Source organism: Mesocricetus auratus, unplaced genomic scaffold, assembly GCF_017639785.1.
Source record: "Mesocricetus auratus isolate SY011 unplaced genomic scaffold, BCM_Maur_2.0 Super-Scaffold_4256, whole genome shotgun sequence".
NCBI classification, from domain to species: Eukaryota; Metazoa; Chordata; class Mammalia; order Rodentia; family Cricetidae; genus Mesocricetus; species Mesocricetus auratus.
In genome coordinates this window covers 15,118,852-15,135,058 of record NW_024429182.1, presented here as the reverse complement: position 1 = coordinate 15,135,058, position 16,207 = coordinate 15,118,852, and the positions used below count along the sequence as shown (strand labels likewise).

The 16,207-nt window shown below is 46.0% G+C and overlaps 1 protein-coding gene across 4 annotated transcripts in view; it reads left to right on the top strand.

Annotated features, from left to right (window-relative positions):
• Nucleotides 1-16,207, top strand: part of Sufu (SUFU negative regulator of hedgehog signaling) — a 92,572-nt gene that overhangs the window by 12,782 nt on the left and 63,583 nt on the right. For all 4 annotated transcript variants that reach the window (XM_040743429.1, XM_040743428.1, XM_040743421.1 and 1 more), the window contains exon 3: nucleotides 14,909-15,045. In XM_040743429.1, the coding sequence (XP_040599363.1) occupies nucleotides 14,909-15,045 (137 nt within the window). The remainder of the gene's footprint in view (nucleotides 1-14,908; nucleotides 15,046-16,207) is intronic.

Below are 16,207 nucleotides of genomic sequence, written 5' to 3'. Positions count from 1 at the left end.
TAAAAACAAAACAAAACAAAAAAGATACCTCTGAACTTAGATGCACAATTTTATTTATTTATCTTGGTGGTATCTTCTATAGTTTTAGAAGTTATCAGTCTAACCCTCATGATGGTGCGGGACAGGTGATGGTGTCTACATGCATGAGATGCAGAGCCACCATGCCTCTGCTCCTGCACTTAAAAATGGGCCAAGGAGACCTGGGCAGTCTATGGGGCCTCTGGTAGTGGAACAGTATTTATCCCTAGTGTATGAATGGACTTTGGGAGCCCATTCCCCATAGAGGGATGCTCTCTCAGCCTAGACACACGGGGGAGGGTCTAGACCTTGCCCCAAATGATGTGACAGACTTTGATGATCCCCCATGGAAGGCCTCAACCTCCCTGGGGAGCAGAAGGGGGATGGGATGGGGAAGTTGTTGGGGGACATGGGAGGATGGGAGGCCTGAGGGAACTGGGGTTGATACGTAAAATAAGTTTGTTTTTAAATTAAATTTTTAAAAAATCTAGAAAAAAATGGAACCAAATGTCACTTGGTAGCATGGAGTCAACCAGGGTAATGCACCGCTTAAAACAGCTGCTGCTTGACTCAGTAGGGAGTAATTAGGTTGAGAACACAGCTTCCCTTTTTGTCATCCAGCCTCTAATAGAGCCAGTGCTTCTCAACCTTCCTGACGCTGTAATAGTGCTGCCCCCAACCATAGTTATTTTTGTTACTACTTCATAACTGCAATTTTGCTACTGTTATGAATCACAATGTAACTATCTGATACTCAGGACATCTGTATGTGACCCCTGTGAAAAGGTTGTTTGACCCCCAAAGAGGTCATGACCCACAGATTGAGAACCACTGCTCTAATCACTTAACAGACCTGGATTCTGAACACGTTCTTCCTCATTCATGGAGTTTCTGTAAAGTAACCCAGTGAGATAGGAGCTCAGCTCCACTGTGGACAGTTAAGGGCAGGGCCACAGAACCTAATTTTTTATTAATATAATTGCGTGTGTGTGTGTGTGTGTGTGTGTGTGTGTGTGTGTGTGTGTGTGTGTGTGTAAAGACAGTTTCACAGAGTCAATACTCTCCTTCCACCTTTATATGGGTTCCAAGGCTCAAACTCAGGTTATCAAGAGTTATAGATGGTTGTGTTGTAAGCCATTGGGTGTTATAGATGGTTCTATTGGAAGCACTGGAGGAGGATGCTGGAAAATGAACATGGGTCCTCTGCAAATGAAGTACATTCTCTTCTCTCTCTCTCTCTCTCTCTCTCTCTCTCTCTCTCTCTCTCTCTCTCCCTCCCTCCCTCCCTCCCTCCCTCCCTCCCTCCTCCCTCCCTCTCTCTCTCTCTCTCTCTCTCTCTCTCTCTCTCTCTCTCTCTCTCACAGAAACTGGGTTTCCCTGTAGCTTTGGAGCCTGTCCTGGAACATACTTTGTAGACCAGGCTGGCCTCGAACTCACAGATATCTGCCTGCCTTTGCCTCCTGTGTGCTGGGTGGGACTAAAGATATGTGCCACCAACACCTGGCTAAAAATTTTTTTATCTTGCTTTTAGAAGGGGGGGTAGAGAGAGAGAGAAAGGAGAGAGAGAACCTCAGCATGTGTACGACAGTCAGAGAACAACTTTATGGAGTTGGTTCTCTCTTTTTTTGTAATCTTGATATAAACTAGGGTCACTTGGGAAGAGAAAACCTCAATTGAGAAAACACCTCCATCAGATTGTCTTATATGAAAGGGTATGGGGCTTTTCTTGATTTAATTATTGATGTGAGTGAGCCCTGGACAGGTGGTTCTGGATGGTCTAAGAAAGCAAACTAACTCTAGGTGGTGGTGGCGGCGCACATCTTTAATCCCAGCACTCGGGAGTCAGAGGCAAGCGAATCTCTGTGAGTGTGAGCCAGCCTGGTCTACAGAGCGAGTTCCAACACAGCTAGGGCTACACAGAGAAACCCTGTCTCAAAAACACGGAGAGAGAGAGAGTAGGGAGGGGAGGGAGAGGGGGGAGGGAGAGAAAGAAAACTAAACAAGTCAGGAAGAGAAGCCAATAAGAATTCCTTCATGATGTCTCCTCTTCAGTTCTGCATTGAGGTTCCACTTGAGTCCCTGCCCTGACGCCCTTCATAATGGACTGGGAGCTGTCAGACACAATAAGCCCTTTGGTCAATGGTGTTTATTACAGCAACAGAAAACTAAACATACAGTTTCTGGGATTGAGCCTGGATCACCAATTTTATGCAAGTGTCTTTGCCAAATGCTGAGCCACCTCACTGACCTAGTCAGCCAGCCAGTCAGCCAGTATGTCTGTCTGTCTCTCTGTCTGTCCATCTATCCTCCTTTCTCCCCTCCCCCCACAACAGTGTCTCACTGTGAAGCTTTGGCTGGCCTTGAACTCACAGAGATCTGCCTGTCTGCCTCTGCCACCATGTTGCTGGGGTTAAAGGTGACCCAGTTGTAGTTCCTATTTCTTAAAGACATCTCGTTTTTAGGTTTTGGTAGTTTTGAATGAATCTGATATGAACACTTTTTAAATGTAGGTTTTTGTGTGAATACAGCTTTTCGTTTTGTTTGGGGAAATCCAGCTTCTTTCTGCCCATTGCCACGTCACCTTGGTACGTTCGTCTTTCCCCAGTGGCTCTTAGTGCAGGGTGCTAGAGAGCACATTGCTGCCCACTTCTCAGCTAATACGTCTTTAACTCAATTATAATTCATTTTTTTGAAACAAGCTCTTATGTAGCCCAGGCTGGCTTCCGATTACTATGAAACCATGGCTATCCCTGAACTCCAGTTCCTTTTGCCTTCATGTCCATGAGTGATGGTGTTAAAGATTTGAGCTACCATGCCTGACTTTTATTATTATTTCCTTTTTTTTTTTCTTAAGGTAAGGTCTTGGTTATATACCCAGGTGTGATGGCTATTCTTGGTTGTCAAGGAGACCACATCTGAAATTAACTAAAACCCAAGTGCTGGGCACACCTGTGAGGGATTTTTCCTAACTAAATCATCTGAAGTGGGAACACCCACCTTTCATCTGGATCTTTTCATGTGGGAAGATCCACCTTAATCTGGGCCACACCTTCTGCTGGCAGACTGCCTGTGTAAAGGGCATAGAAGAAGGGAGCTTGCTCTCAGTGGCAAGTTCATTCCTCCGCTGGCATTAGAGCCTTCACCCAGGTCTTCTGGAAGAGCAGCCCATGCTCTTAAGTACTGAGCCATCTCTCTAGTAGTTCCCTAGAACCCTCTTCTTTAGGATCCTAGTGTGTACTGAAGACCAGCTGAGACATCTAGCCTCTTGGAGTGAACAACTACTGGATTCTTGAACTTTGTTGGTAGACAGCCATTGTTGAACTAATTGAACTATAGCATAGTAAAGCCACACACACATACATGTATACATGCATGCATGAATATATACATACATATTTGCATACATGCATACATTCTATCAGTCTTGTTCCTCTAGCGAACCCAGGCAGTCCTTGACCATTAGAAGTCCTCTTGCATCAGACTCCTGAGTGCTAGTATTACAAGCATGGTCTTCTGGCTCCTGGAATCTTTAAATAAAAACATAAACATATTTTCATGTGTGGTTGAAGCAATCTTGATGATATGCTGATTGTGTCATTTTTCCCTTTAAGAAGTCAGTATTAGGCTGGACACAGTGGTGCATGACTATAACCAGCACTTGGGAAGTACAGACACAAAGGTCACATGTTTGTAACCAGCAAGAACCTATTTTTAAATTAGAAACTTATAAATATGTTTGTCTCATGTATGTATGTGCACATGTGTGTGGGTACCCACAGAGGCCAGAAGAGGGACTGGAGTTACAGGCTGTTGTGAGCCACTGCCTGACATGGGCACCGATCCTCTGTAAGAACAGCAATTGCTTTCAACTGTTGAGGTATCTCTTGGGGTCCTTGTGCCCAGGATACAGAAAATATTCAGACATGGTGTTCACGAACTTGGGCACACGTTCCAATGTAGCTAAGTCCCTCTAGTTGCTGAAATAACTGGCCTACATTTTAGGCCAGTTTTGTGAGACTTTCTGTAGTACACAGAAAATCAAGCAGTGCGATACTTGGTATTTGGGCTTAGAAAAAAGGTGATTCACTGCCCTTTCTGACACAGGTCTACCAGGTGTTGCATGCCTAAGCCCAACTGGTTTCCACCCAGCATGCATCCTGGGACATCACTGGAAGGCTAGGCATTTTTTCATTGCATAGAGTGCCACCGTTGGGACAGGTTCTGAGCCTTAGGTTTGTGATAATGAGCAACACACCTGGTCCTGTTCTTCACTGCCTGTCTTTTGACTGAGTGTCCCTGTAGGGAGGTGGACTTGATACCACTTCAGAACCTTAGGTCCTCATGGTGTCTAACTGTCTCTTATAGAGTTCATGCCTTAGGCCATGTGGAAAAGAGATCAGAGGCTTAGAAGTATGTCAGCCTACATCTGAGGAGAGACGAGTTGGCTACTTGACTGTGAGGACTTGTATCCATAGCAGCTTCCAGGCTTTTAGTGTGTCCCTCCAAGACCCCTCTTTTCTACAGTTGTTTAGGGCCCACAGTCCCTGGTCTTAGAACCAGCCTGGCCTCGACAAGACCACTCAAATCCAAGAGCGGTTCCGTGATTTCTAGAACAGACTTCATGCAATACTTGGTGCTGCTGGGAGCCTCTTGCCTTCTAGCGTCAGGGCGGAAGCTCAGGGGTCATGGCTGTGAGACGAAAGAACACTGGAGAACCAAGTCTGCTCAGTCTTCAGGTCCCAGTCTGGCTGGCTGGCTCCGCTTTCTGCTGGTTACAGAGAGGCCCTAAGCACCCCGCAAGTTTGGCTGGTAGAGGGGGAAACAGTGAAAAGTGTCAGGCGACACTATGGTGTGCCCAAATTCAGTCTCCTTTCTGCTCTAGCATTTCCAAGATCCCCACCCTCCTGGCTCCAGTCTGGAAAATTTTCATTCTTGTAACCAGGGGTTTTACATAGAGAAAAGGCCTAGAAGGAAGGCAGCAGCCCTGCCTTTGGAGTTAGATTTCTAGAAGTGTTGGCAATGTGGGCCTGTTAGTTTTGTACTAGCTCTTTTACAGGGACAGTATGCACAGCATGCCATATAGTCATGCTCAGAACCATCCAGTGACTTCCTCAAGTCAAAGCCATTGGCCATGCATAGCATGCAAGGCCCGGCACCTTACTTCGCTGTAATCCTCTCCTGCCACTCTTGCCCTCCCTCATCCTGCTCCCATTCTCTACACTCCTCTGTCTCAGGCCTCCACATGGGCCTGCCCTTGGAGAGTCTCATCCCTGACCCCCTCACCTCCGTAGGCATTTCCTCAAACTCACAGAGAGCCACCTTTCTCTGTCTCAGATGCTGGAATTACCAGGCATACACCACACTGCCCAGCATGGCCTCTGTTTAATATGGGAACCGTGCACCTTGTACATGAAGCACTGTCTTCCTTTTCTTGCCTAATTTAAAACCCATAGTCATTGCCATCTAACTTAGGTTTCTCATTGTCTCTCTCTTCCTTAGCATGTTAGTAAATACATATGTATCTACTTCATGCATTGATATTTCCTTGATAAATCCAGTATTTATTGGATGTTGAACGTGTGCATTGGAGGTGGTTTCACTCCATTTGTTCTGCTCTTGTGGGAAAGTTCTCAGCTCCAGAGAGACTGTAGTCTGGCACCATGTCCAAGCTCTGAGTTCAGCAGAGCGCAGCTTTATTCAGACTCCAACTCTGGAGACCAGAGCACTCCAGGGCCAGGTCAAGTCTTTCCCTGGGGGTGATGTGGATGTGGGTAAAGAGGCCTAAACTTGGCTTAGGGACTTAAACTTAAGTGAGGAACTCAGCCAGCACTGTACTCAATATGTGGGCAGCTGTAGGTCTGAGCCCATGCATTTTTAGGGTGCATCATGGAAAGGTCTTGTGCTCTGTTCAATGCTGTAAGGCAGGCAGGGCTCCTGCTCTCCTGAGTCTTAGATTCTCAGAGGAAGACATAAGTAAATGTGTTTACAGTTTTAGTGCAGATGCTGAGTTGAAAATAGAGTTGAGGATGGTGTTAAGAGACTGAGATTAAGGTGAGTGTAAAAGGAGAGGGGGCATTTCTCTAAGATGTATATATTATCTCAAAATCCCCTTAATAAAAGGAGATGGAGGGGGCATATTTTACAGTGAGACCAATATTGGTTTGTGTGAAGCTTTGAGACCTTGGTGACAAGATAACAGCCAAGGCTGCCTTGTAGGGACACTGGTCAGACTGTTCTGCAGTTGGTGCTCCCTGGGAGGTAGGGTGCTTAGAGCCCTGATCATCCAACCATGTGACAAACCTAGACAGTAAAAACTGCCACTGCATAGCAGAGCAGGTGTGACCTTGAGGCATTCTAGGAACAGTGGGGAGGCCAGTGGGACAGAATGAGCCTGCAGAGTCTGAAGGCCATGTAAGACATGTGATAGCGCTGGAGAGATGCTGTAAGACATGTGATAGTGCTGGAGAGATGCTTCAGTGATTAAGAACGCTGGAATTTGGTTCTTAGCATTCACATGGCAGCCCACAACCTCCTCCAGTTCCAGAGGCTCTGACACCCTCCTCTGGCCTCCTTGGGTACCAGCATGTACATAGTGCACATACATTCAGGGGGAAAAAAAACCCAAAAAACAAAAGCTTGTAAAATAAAGATAAATAAAAGCTACAAAAAGAATGAGATAGCCAGGACTGGAAAGATGGCTCAACAAGTAAGAACACTTGTTGCTTTTACAGAAAATGGAATTTCAGATCCTAGCACCCACAAGGTGGCTCACAACCATTCAAAACTCCAGTCCCAGAGGATCCAGTGCCCTCTTCTGCCCTCCTGCAGCACCAGGCACATGTGGTGTATGTGCATAGCCACAGACATTAAAAAATAAAGTGTAACAAATAGAATTAAAATTAAATGTTTCATTTTGAAAAACTGCAGCAGTCGGTAAACCCGTGGTTGACTGAGCAGGACACAGGCATGCTGTATGGGAGCAGGAGTGGGTTCTAGGGGCTTGACCAGAGCCTGGGCTCCGCTCTAGTTGTGGCCACAGAACCCAGTTACCTGGAGGCTGCAGGAGCGGCTACAGGGCAGCGTCATGAAAATGTTTGACACAGACGTGAGAGGAAAGCTCACGGCTCTTTAACCCTGCTTATCTTGATTGCTGTATAATGTCCAGGTCTCGTTGTCTCCTTGAAATGATGGCGGTGCATTAGCACTCAACGTGGACACGATGTACCCTGTGTACAGCACACACAAAAAGTACAGTCCCTGCCCTTGGGGGACTGAGATGCGAAGATTGTGTCTTTGAGTGACCCTGCTTCAAGTGTCCTGGTCTTGTAAGGCACCTGGCTGCACAAAGCCTCAGGAGATGGCAGGAGGACAAAGGGCCTTGGGTTAGATCTTCTGGCTCCAGGGGCAGCAAGAAGCCCTTGGGCTATACACCTGTGTGGTGAGAGGAACACTTCCTAGACCAGATTGTGGCTTGCCATCGTTGGCTTAGCTTGTCTTTTTTTGTTTTGTTTTGCCTTTGTTTTTTGAGACAGGATTTCTCTGTGTATCCCTAGCTGTCCTGGAACTCGCTCTGTAGTCCAGGCAGGTCTCAAGACTCCCAGAGATCCTCCTGTCTCTGACTCCCAAGGGCTGTGATTAAAGGTGTATACCACCACCACACCACCCGGCCCACATTGTAGTTCTTTTTTGAGACAGGGTTTCTCTGTATTGCTTTGGAGCCTGTCCTGGAACTTGCTCTGTAGACCAGACTGGCCTGGAACTCACAGAGACCTACCTGCCTCTGCCTCCTGAGTGCTGAGGTTAAAGGTGTGCGCCACCACTGCCTGGCAATGTCAAAGTTCTTCATAGCTTACCCAGGTGGCTTGGGATTTCCCTGGGTTTGAGTGCTGTCCTTTGGAGGTGGTTGTGAATACAGGGAACACGGTCTAGCAGATCTTCCCACAGGGAAGGGCTGACTGAGACTCCACTGCTCTGTGGCAAAGGTCTGCCAATCCTGGCCTTTACTTTTCTTAAATTCCACGTCTTGGTGTGGGAAGCTCTCTGCTCCCTGAAAGCCCAGGACAGAGTTAAGCTCCTCAAATATCAGGAGCAGGAAAGTTTGTCTGGCTGGATTCTTAGCTGAATCTGTCCTGGGAGCTACTGTTTTTAAACCTGAGGAATGCTGTGGGAATGTGGTCCTTGGCCTCTGGCAAGGCATCTCAGGAAAGGGCTACTGCAGTGAGGCGGATATGTGCCATGAATCTGATTGACAGAGTATAGCAGAAAGCACGCATGTGAAAACGCAGAGCTCACGCTTTCAGCTCTCAGAGTGAGCATGGTCTCTGTGGTCCTCCCCAATTCCTTCTCTTCCTTTGCTGGGACCTGAACCCAGGACCCCTGGCCCTAGGATGAAGTTTCTTTTTCTTTCTTTCCTTCCCGACTTCTCTTTGTCCTACCTTCCCCCTTTTTTATTTTTTGAGAAAGGGTCTCATGTAGCCCAGGCTGGCCTTGAATTGGGTATGTAACTGAGGATGACCTTGAACTCCTGGTCTTCCTTCCCCCACCTCCCCAAATGCTAGAATTACAAGTTCACATTGTCATATCTAGCTCCCCTCTCTCTTTTTATAAAGGCTGTAGAAAATGGTTTGCTATAACTCAGTGTTATAAAGAAATCTTAATTCTAGAAGAATATTGCCATATAACCAAATTTTTAAAAAAAAGTGTTTTTTTGCTGTTTTACTACCCAGTATAATACTGTTGTCACCAAACCTGCTTCCAAATAACTGATAATGTTATCAGTAATTTTGAATCATTTAAAATGAAAGCATCTCCTCTGCTTATGTTCATTCAGTAGTTATTTACAGAATTCCACCACTGAGCACAGTAGCAATCAGGAAAGTCTCAGGACAGCTGGGTGGTGCGTGCATTTCATCCCAGCACTTGGGAGATGGCGTATCAGAGTGAGTTCCAGGACAGCCAGGGTTACACAGAGAAAGCCTGTCTCAGAAACAAAAAAGTCTCAGGCCAAGTTCAAGAGCTCTGGGAGGGATCTACTGTAGACTCCAGCCAGTAGTCCTTGAAGGGCTGTATCCACAGAGCCCCGGAGTCCAGGGGTTCAGGAAACTTGAGGAGTGAGAGGTGGGAACAGGTGGTCCTGAGCTTCGTCTAAGAGGATAAGTCAAACGTGCTCTCCTGCCTGCGGTTGAAAAGCTGTCGCTGCGTGGAGAACATCCCCACCCCAGTGCGCAGAGGGGAAACTGGGCACGTGAAGGCTGGTTTGCCCACGGATCAGCCAGGACAGGTGGTGGTCTTGGAGACGGCATCAGTTCAGTTGGCCTTTGCAGCCTGTATTTGTGCTGTTTCGTTCTTTCTATTCTAGCTTCTTACAGGGCCCCTGGAGTGGTGTGCCCTTTGTAGTCCACTGGGGTACCCTGGCCAAGGAAGCTGACACTGAGCCGTCAGGTGACGCCCTCACTGCCCAGATTCTCTGCTGCTACTGGCAGACTTGCCATTCTACCTCAGCCATTAGCTATTTTTAATTTGTGTTACATCTATTTAGTGCGCGCGTGCACGCGTGTATATACACATATCACAGTACATATATGGAAGTCAAGACATCTTATGGGAGTCAGTTCTCTGCAGCATATGGGGTCCAGGGATGGAACTCAGGTCATCAAATTTGGTGGCAAGTGCCTATAGTCATCTCACTGACCCCTTATTTTGATTTTTCAAGTAGGATCCTATCATGTAGCCCACGATGGCCTTGAGCTCAAGATTCTCCCTCCTTAGCCTCCTGAGTTTAGGGTATGGTGCACACTGTTGCCCTCAGCCTTTATTTTTCTGAGACTCATCTTCTGCATCAATCTTCTGAGTAGCTAAGGTACACACTCTGCATCCAACTACAAGTATTTTTGATAACTTTTGTTAGCTTTTGCTCCATGAGTTGTTTTGTTTTGTTTTGTTTTGTTTTGTTTTGAGACCAGGTTTCTCTGAGTAACAGCCTTTCCCGACTGTCTTGGAACTCTCTCTGTAGACCAATCTGACCTCAAACTAAGGAATCCACCTGTCTCTGCCTTCTGAGTGTCGGGGTTAAAGATGTGCACCACCATGACTGATCTTGCTTACTGTTTGTTTGGTTGTTTTTTTGAGACTGGGTTTCTCTGTCCTAGAACTCCCTTTGTAGACCAAGCTGGCGTTGCACTCAAGAGTGGGGTTAAAGCCGTGAGCCACCATGCAGGCTTTGTTTCTTTAATGCCCATTTGCTTTTGGTAAAATATTCGTGACATGAATTGCCATTGCCACCAGGTTTAGTATAGTTTAGTGAAATTAAGTTTTTACATTAGTTTACAGCCATTGCCACCTTCAATTTCTGAACTTTTTAATCTTCCCAAGTTGAAACTAGACCTATTCAGGTGGGTGGTGGTGACACACGCCTTTAGTCCCAACACTCAGTGGGTAGAGGCAGGTGGATTTCTGTGACTTTGAGACCAGCCTTATCTACAAGAGCTAGTTCCAGGACAGCCTCCAAAGCCAGGGAAAAACCCTGTCTCAAAAAAACCAAAAAAAGAAAAAGAAAAAGAAACTAGACCTATTCAAAATAATAGCTTCCCAGTCTCCATCTCTCCCAACGCCTAGAAGCCACACTTCTATTTTTTTTTTTTTTTTTTGCAGAGGGGAAAGTACAAAAAAATCAGTTTTTATTATGAAATCTGTAAGAGCCACTCGCTTCCAATTTGAAACCATCTTCCTCATGAATCATTTCCTGCATTCTCCCCAGCTGTGCAGGAGGATGAGCATCCCAGCCTCCCTGCTACAGCTCCAGTTGCAGGAAGTGAGAGGAACAAGTGTCCTGATCTCACTGTACTCACTGCATTTATTTCATATTTCACCTAACCAAGGGTGCACCCTGCATGTGCTGTCTTTCTCAAGTGACTGGAGTTCAGTTTGCAGAAAAAAACAGGGGGAGTCGATGAAAGGTAATCCAGCCAATGCGTATCTTAAGTTTTCCTCTGGTTCTCTTTGGAGTCACATGTTGCTTTATTTATCGTGCTAAATTATTTTGGTTTTGTGATATGTTTGGAGATTAAAGCAACATTAAAAGCCACACTTCTATTTTATCTCTGATTCTGACTATTGCAGGTGCCCTGTCTAAGTGGGTTTGTGCAGGGTTGCTCCTTGGTGTCAGGCTTATTTCATTTAGCATGATGTCCTCAAGATTCACTCATATTGTCAAATCTCTGTATGTATATGCTTGTGATAGAAACAGGTTTCATGCAACCAGGCTGGCCTCAAAAATCACTATGTAGCTGAGGGTAGTCTTAAACTTCTCAGATTCCTACCTCCCAAATTCTGGGAATACAGGAATATGCCACTACATCCTGCTTTTCTTTTCTTCTTCTTTTTTTAAAGCCTAATAGTTGGCTGTTTCGTATCTGCACATTTTTCTGTTTACTTACCTGGCAGTGGGCTCTTGGATCGTCTCTGCTGTTTGTGAATGCGCCAGCATTATTCTAAATAACACTGCTGTCAACAAGGGTGTTCAACGCCCTATTTTCAGGCTTTTGTATAGATACCCAGACATGGAATTACTGGCTCATTGTAGTAATTCTGTTTCATTTTTTTTTAAAGCAACCATAATTGTTTCTACAGCAGCTGCATTGCCACCAGCCATGTACAAAAGTTCCAATTTCATGACCATTTGACGTGATGAGGCGCCATGTACATTCGTATCTGATAATTACCAGTGGAGGCTCTCATGTGGGGGTTGGTATAGCCTGGTCCCACCTTACCAGGTGGAGGCACACTGAGCCCTTTGCTTCTCAGAACTCACAGGCCAGTCTGCTTCCTGCAGCCCTGGCTTTTAGTCACATGGTATCCCAGTGAGGCACCAGAGACTTCAATAAGCCCCTACTTATAGAATATTGGGATTTGAAAAAAATTAAAATAAATACTACTGTCTATGCTTTTGCCAAAGGATTTTTTCCCAAATACAAGATGATTATTTTATGGCGAGCTCCCAGAACTAGGACTGCTACTGTAAGTAATAGCTGATGTGGCACAAAAGACTTTCAGCAGGGCACTTGAAAGCCTGGTAGCCCGAGTTTGCTCTCCTGGATCTACGTGGTGGAAGGAGAGAACAGGCTCCGGCAGCTTGTTCTGTGATGGCCACGTTTGTCCAGGGCATGAGGTCCCCACACCCATCACAGGTGCACACACATAGTGAATACATCTTTTTTATTGTTTTTTCAGACAGGGTTTCTCTGTGTAGCTCTGACTATGGAGCTTTCTCTGCAGACCAGGTGGCCTTGAACTCATAGAAATCCACCAGTCTCTGCCTCAAGTACTGTGATTAAAGACCTGCACCACCACCGCCCGGCTTGTGAATAAATCTTAAAAAAAAAAGTCATGCCTAGACAGGACTTTCTATGAAGGACACTTCCAGGACTAGAGCTTGCCCTGGCTGAGTCTGTGAAGGCCCAGGTCATTACGGTGTACAGGACATTACAATGTACTATCCTAGCCTTTGTAAACACCAACATATAGGCTACACTTAATTTCCAAAAACCATTTTCTTCAATAATTAATTTACCTTAAATCACTATAACATTTTTACTTCATACACTTTTTGGGGGGCATATGTATGTAGTGTGGGTGTGTAAGTTTGTGAGCTGGGGAACATGAATGTGTGTGTGTGTGTGTGTGTATACATGTCTCATTGTTCTCACGTGTCATCTTAGAAGGCATGGAAGACAGCTGTTCGCTTGGAGAGAAGCCTTTGTATAAAGTGGTCCAGGCCAAGCCAAGCCCCTTCGGGGAACTTTAAACACAGAACGATCTTGTTGCTTGGCTGTTATTGCCTGGATAGCCTGCTTTGAAAAAGAACCCTGACAGGCCCAGGTCTTGTGTTTATCCTAAGGCTGGGCCATTCCAAACTCATGTTTCAGAGTGTTGAGGTTGTGTCCAGCCATCCTGGTGGGTGGTAATCAAACCCAGGTGGGAACCATCTGGCTGACTCTGCCCCTCCTCCTTAGCCAAGTGCGAGCTGGCCTGCCCACCACAGAGCTGGCTTAGAAAGCACCCTGTGTGGAGACAGATGGTGTGCACATGTATGTGTGCATGAATGCACACTCAGGCTTGTGTGTGCATAGAGCTCTCATTGAGGAGATGTGGTGTGAGTGTAAATGGTTCAGTGGCTTCTCTCTGCACCCATGAATTCTCACCATTGTGCAGCCTATAATGCATATATTCCTTTTAGTCTGTTTCTCAAGTTTTTGTGGTTAGAAATCATGTATTTTCCTTGGCCCAAGATGAAAGCTCTGGAATAATGGTCTAATGCACTTTACAAAGCTGTCTCTAATTGGAGGCTGCCTAAGATCTTCCTTTTGCCCTAGTGACCCATCTCCTTGTGTGGAGTTTTGTTCAGTTGTTGATTTTTGGGACAGGGTTTCTCTGTGTAGCCCTGGTTAACCTAGAACTCACTGTGTAAACCAGCTGGCCTCCATCTTCCTTGCCTCTGCTTCTCCAGTGCTAGGATTAAGGGCTGCTCACTACCATGCTGCAGCCTTTTACAGAGCTTTCAAGTCAGTCTCACAGAGCTCTGGATTTTAACACTCTTCCGAACCCAAGGCCTCTGACTCTGTTCAGACTTGACCCCTCCAGGACAATCATCAAGGAAACAAAAAGTGTCACTTTAAGCAGCTTTTAGCCTTGTCTCCAAGAATCCATGTATACCTCTAAGTAGATTCTGCTTCCCACGTGGTAACCAGAAAAATAAGCAAACCATGTGCACTTCCTTAAATACAGTTGGAGTTGATGTGATGATTTCTAAGGGTGCATTTTCAGTCGGAAAGAAATCGAGTGCAGCTTCTCAGAGGTGCTCTCTCCTGGAGTGGTGCCTGGGGGCTGACATGCCAGGCCTATCCAAGCATACACGTTTCTTTCTGCCCAGTCCCCCATCCTTGCCTCCTGAGGTGATGACAAAAGAAGACGCTGGAGGAATCCAGGGAGGAACACTGTCTGTGTCTTTGCTCTCAAAAGGTAGAAGGAAGGTGTTGGCTGTCATTTTAGTTTATGGTTTGTGTTTGTATGCTGGGGAGTTTACATGTGTATAATCATTGTGGTTCATGTTTGTACAAGATATAATTACTGAAAATTACATGATGAACATATTTTACCTCTTAACCCTTCTTTCTCATTCTCACAAGCTTTGTGGAGCTTTTGGGGACTCCTCCTTGTACACCTCTCTCATCTGAATAGGTGTGGCACCCCCACCCCCACCACCAGGTTCTGCTCTTGAATAGACCTCAATACCCTCTCTGGTAGGAATCTGTTTCAGGGACTTCCCTGAGACTCACGCTGTTCTCCTTTGGAGTTCAGTGACTGAGGAATGCTCACAGAGGGTTAGAGACGGTGGAGCTTGCTAGTATGTGTGGGTGACTTTAGGAAGAGTATTTTCAGGCTGCCTTGGGACCTGTCTACAGTGAGAACTCAGGAGGCCAGTCTGCAGCTAGGAATGGTGTCTCTGGAGGGGGTGTGGAAGAAGGCCATGTCTTCCCAGAGCACACAGCCACACTGTCGGATCATAGGACATATGTAACCTCAGCAATTGAGTGGGTACTTATTAGCAGTTTGAATAAGTGAGGAACATTTTCGTTTCTTCAATATATAAAAGGAATGTCCTAGAACCACAAAATCTGGAACTTGTAACTCAAGAGTACCAGTGTAGGAGTTTGCCTGGGCTGACCTCATTCATGTACACCCTCAGCTCACTGGAGGGTAAAGCAGGCTTTGGGAGACTTCTTTATCCTGGCATTCCCTTTGAATCCAGGATGTATTGTGGAACCCACCACTCACAGACTTGGTAGGACTTTGTCCTATGATAGTTAAATTGAAAATGTTTGATTCCTTTCAGGTTTACAGGAACAGACGGACCAAGCGGTTTTGGCTTTGAGTTGACATTTCGTCTGAAGAGAGAAACTGGAGAGTCTGCCCCACCAACATGGCCAGCGGAGCTGATGCAGGGCCTGGCTCGATATGTCTTCCAGTCAGGTAATAGGCCAGAGGCTGGCTGGTGTGCTGGTCTTGTGGCCATCAGCCTGGTGGGCTTTGGGAACTTGCAGGTGCATTTTGATATCTACAGAATCTTTTTGTGGGTAGGAAACTATGGACCTTAGCAGAGACTGTGCCAGTGTCCCAATACCCTAAGGCTTTGTTGCTGTCTGTCTAGCCTGTTCTCTGCTCCCAGTGGCCAGGCTGTCTGTGTTTCCAGGCCTCAAGCACATAGGCTAATATTGGCTCAGCCTGGGAGAATAACAGACTAGAACTGGTTCCCTTCCCTCACAGGATAGAGGGATGCTAAAATCAGAACTGAGTTAGATTTTTCAAATGCCTTCCAAGAGATTGTCCTTTGCTCCTAGTGCCCACTAGGGACTGCTGCAATGGATCTTGGGTAAGGCCTTTGTGCTGAGAATATTGTTCTTACTTTCTTAGCTCATTCTGCCAGCATCCTCCATCCTGTGAAAGCTTCATAACTCTGGAATATTTCTCTGTGGCTAGTGTTCAGAGAGTTCCAAGTATTTGCGTGACCTAGATTTTTATATCTTAGATTTGGTATGTGGCCTCTTTCCCCCCCCCTTTCTTCCCCCCCCCATCCTTTCCTCACTATACATAATGGCCTTGACCAGTGTGAAACTCCACTTTTCATAGCCTCCAAGTGCCAGGATTACAGGTTCACACCTACACCTAGGTGAGGGAGGAGGGGGAGAGTGCATGACATAGGGATTGAATCTGGGGTCTTGTACATAAAGGCAAGTGCTCAGAAACTGACCTATATCCAGCATACTTTCTTTTTTATTTTGAGACAGGGTCTCATTAAGTTGTCCAAGCTAGCTGGGAGGTGGTGGTATACACCTTTAACCCCAGCACTCGGGAGTCAGAAACTGGTGGATTTCAGTGAGTTCAAGACCAATCTGATCTACAAAGTGAGTTCCAGGACAACCAGGACTATTACACAGAGAAAACCTGTCTCCAAAACAAGACAAAAATAAAAAAAGTTGTCCAACCTTGAACTCACACTTTAGCCCTATTGCAGGCCTGAGCCACCAGTTCTAACTTTGAAAATAGATTTTTCTTTGATGTAGAATTTGATCTGCTATGGGAATGAGGGCTCTACAGATGAGGTGCACTCCACTGCTTGTTAATGTATTCATTT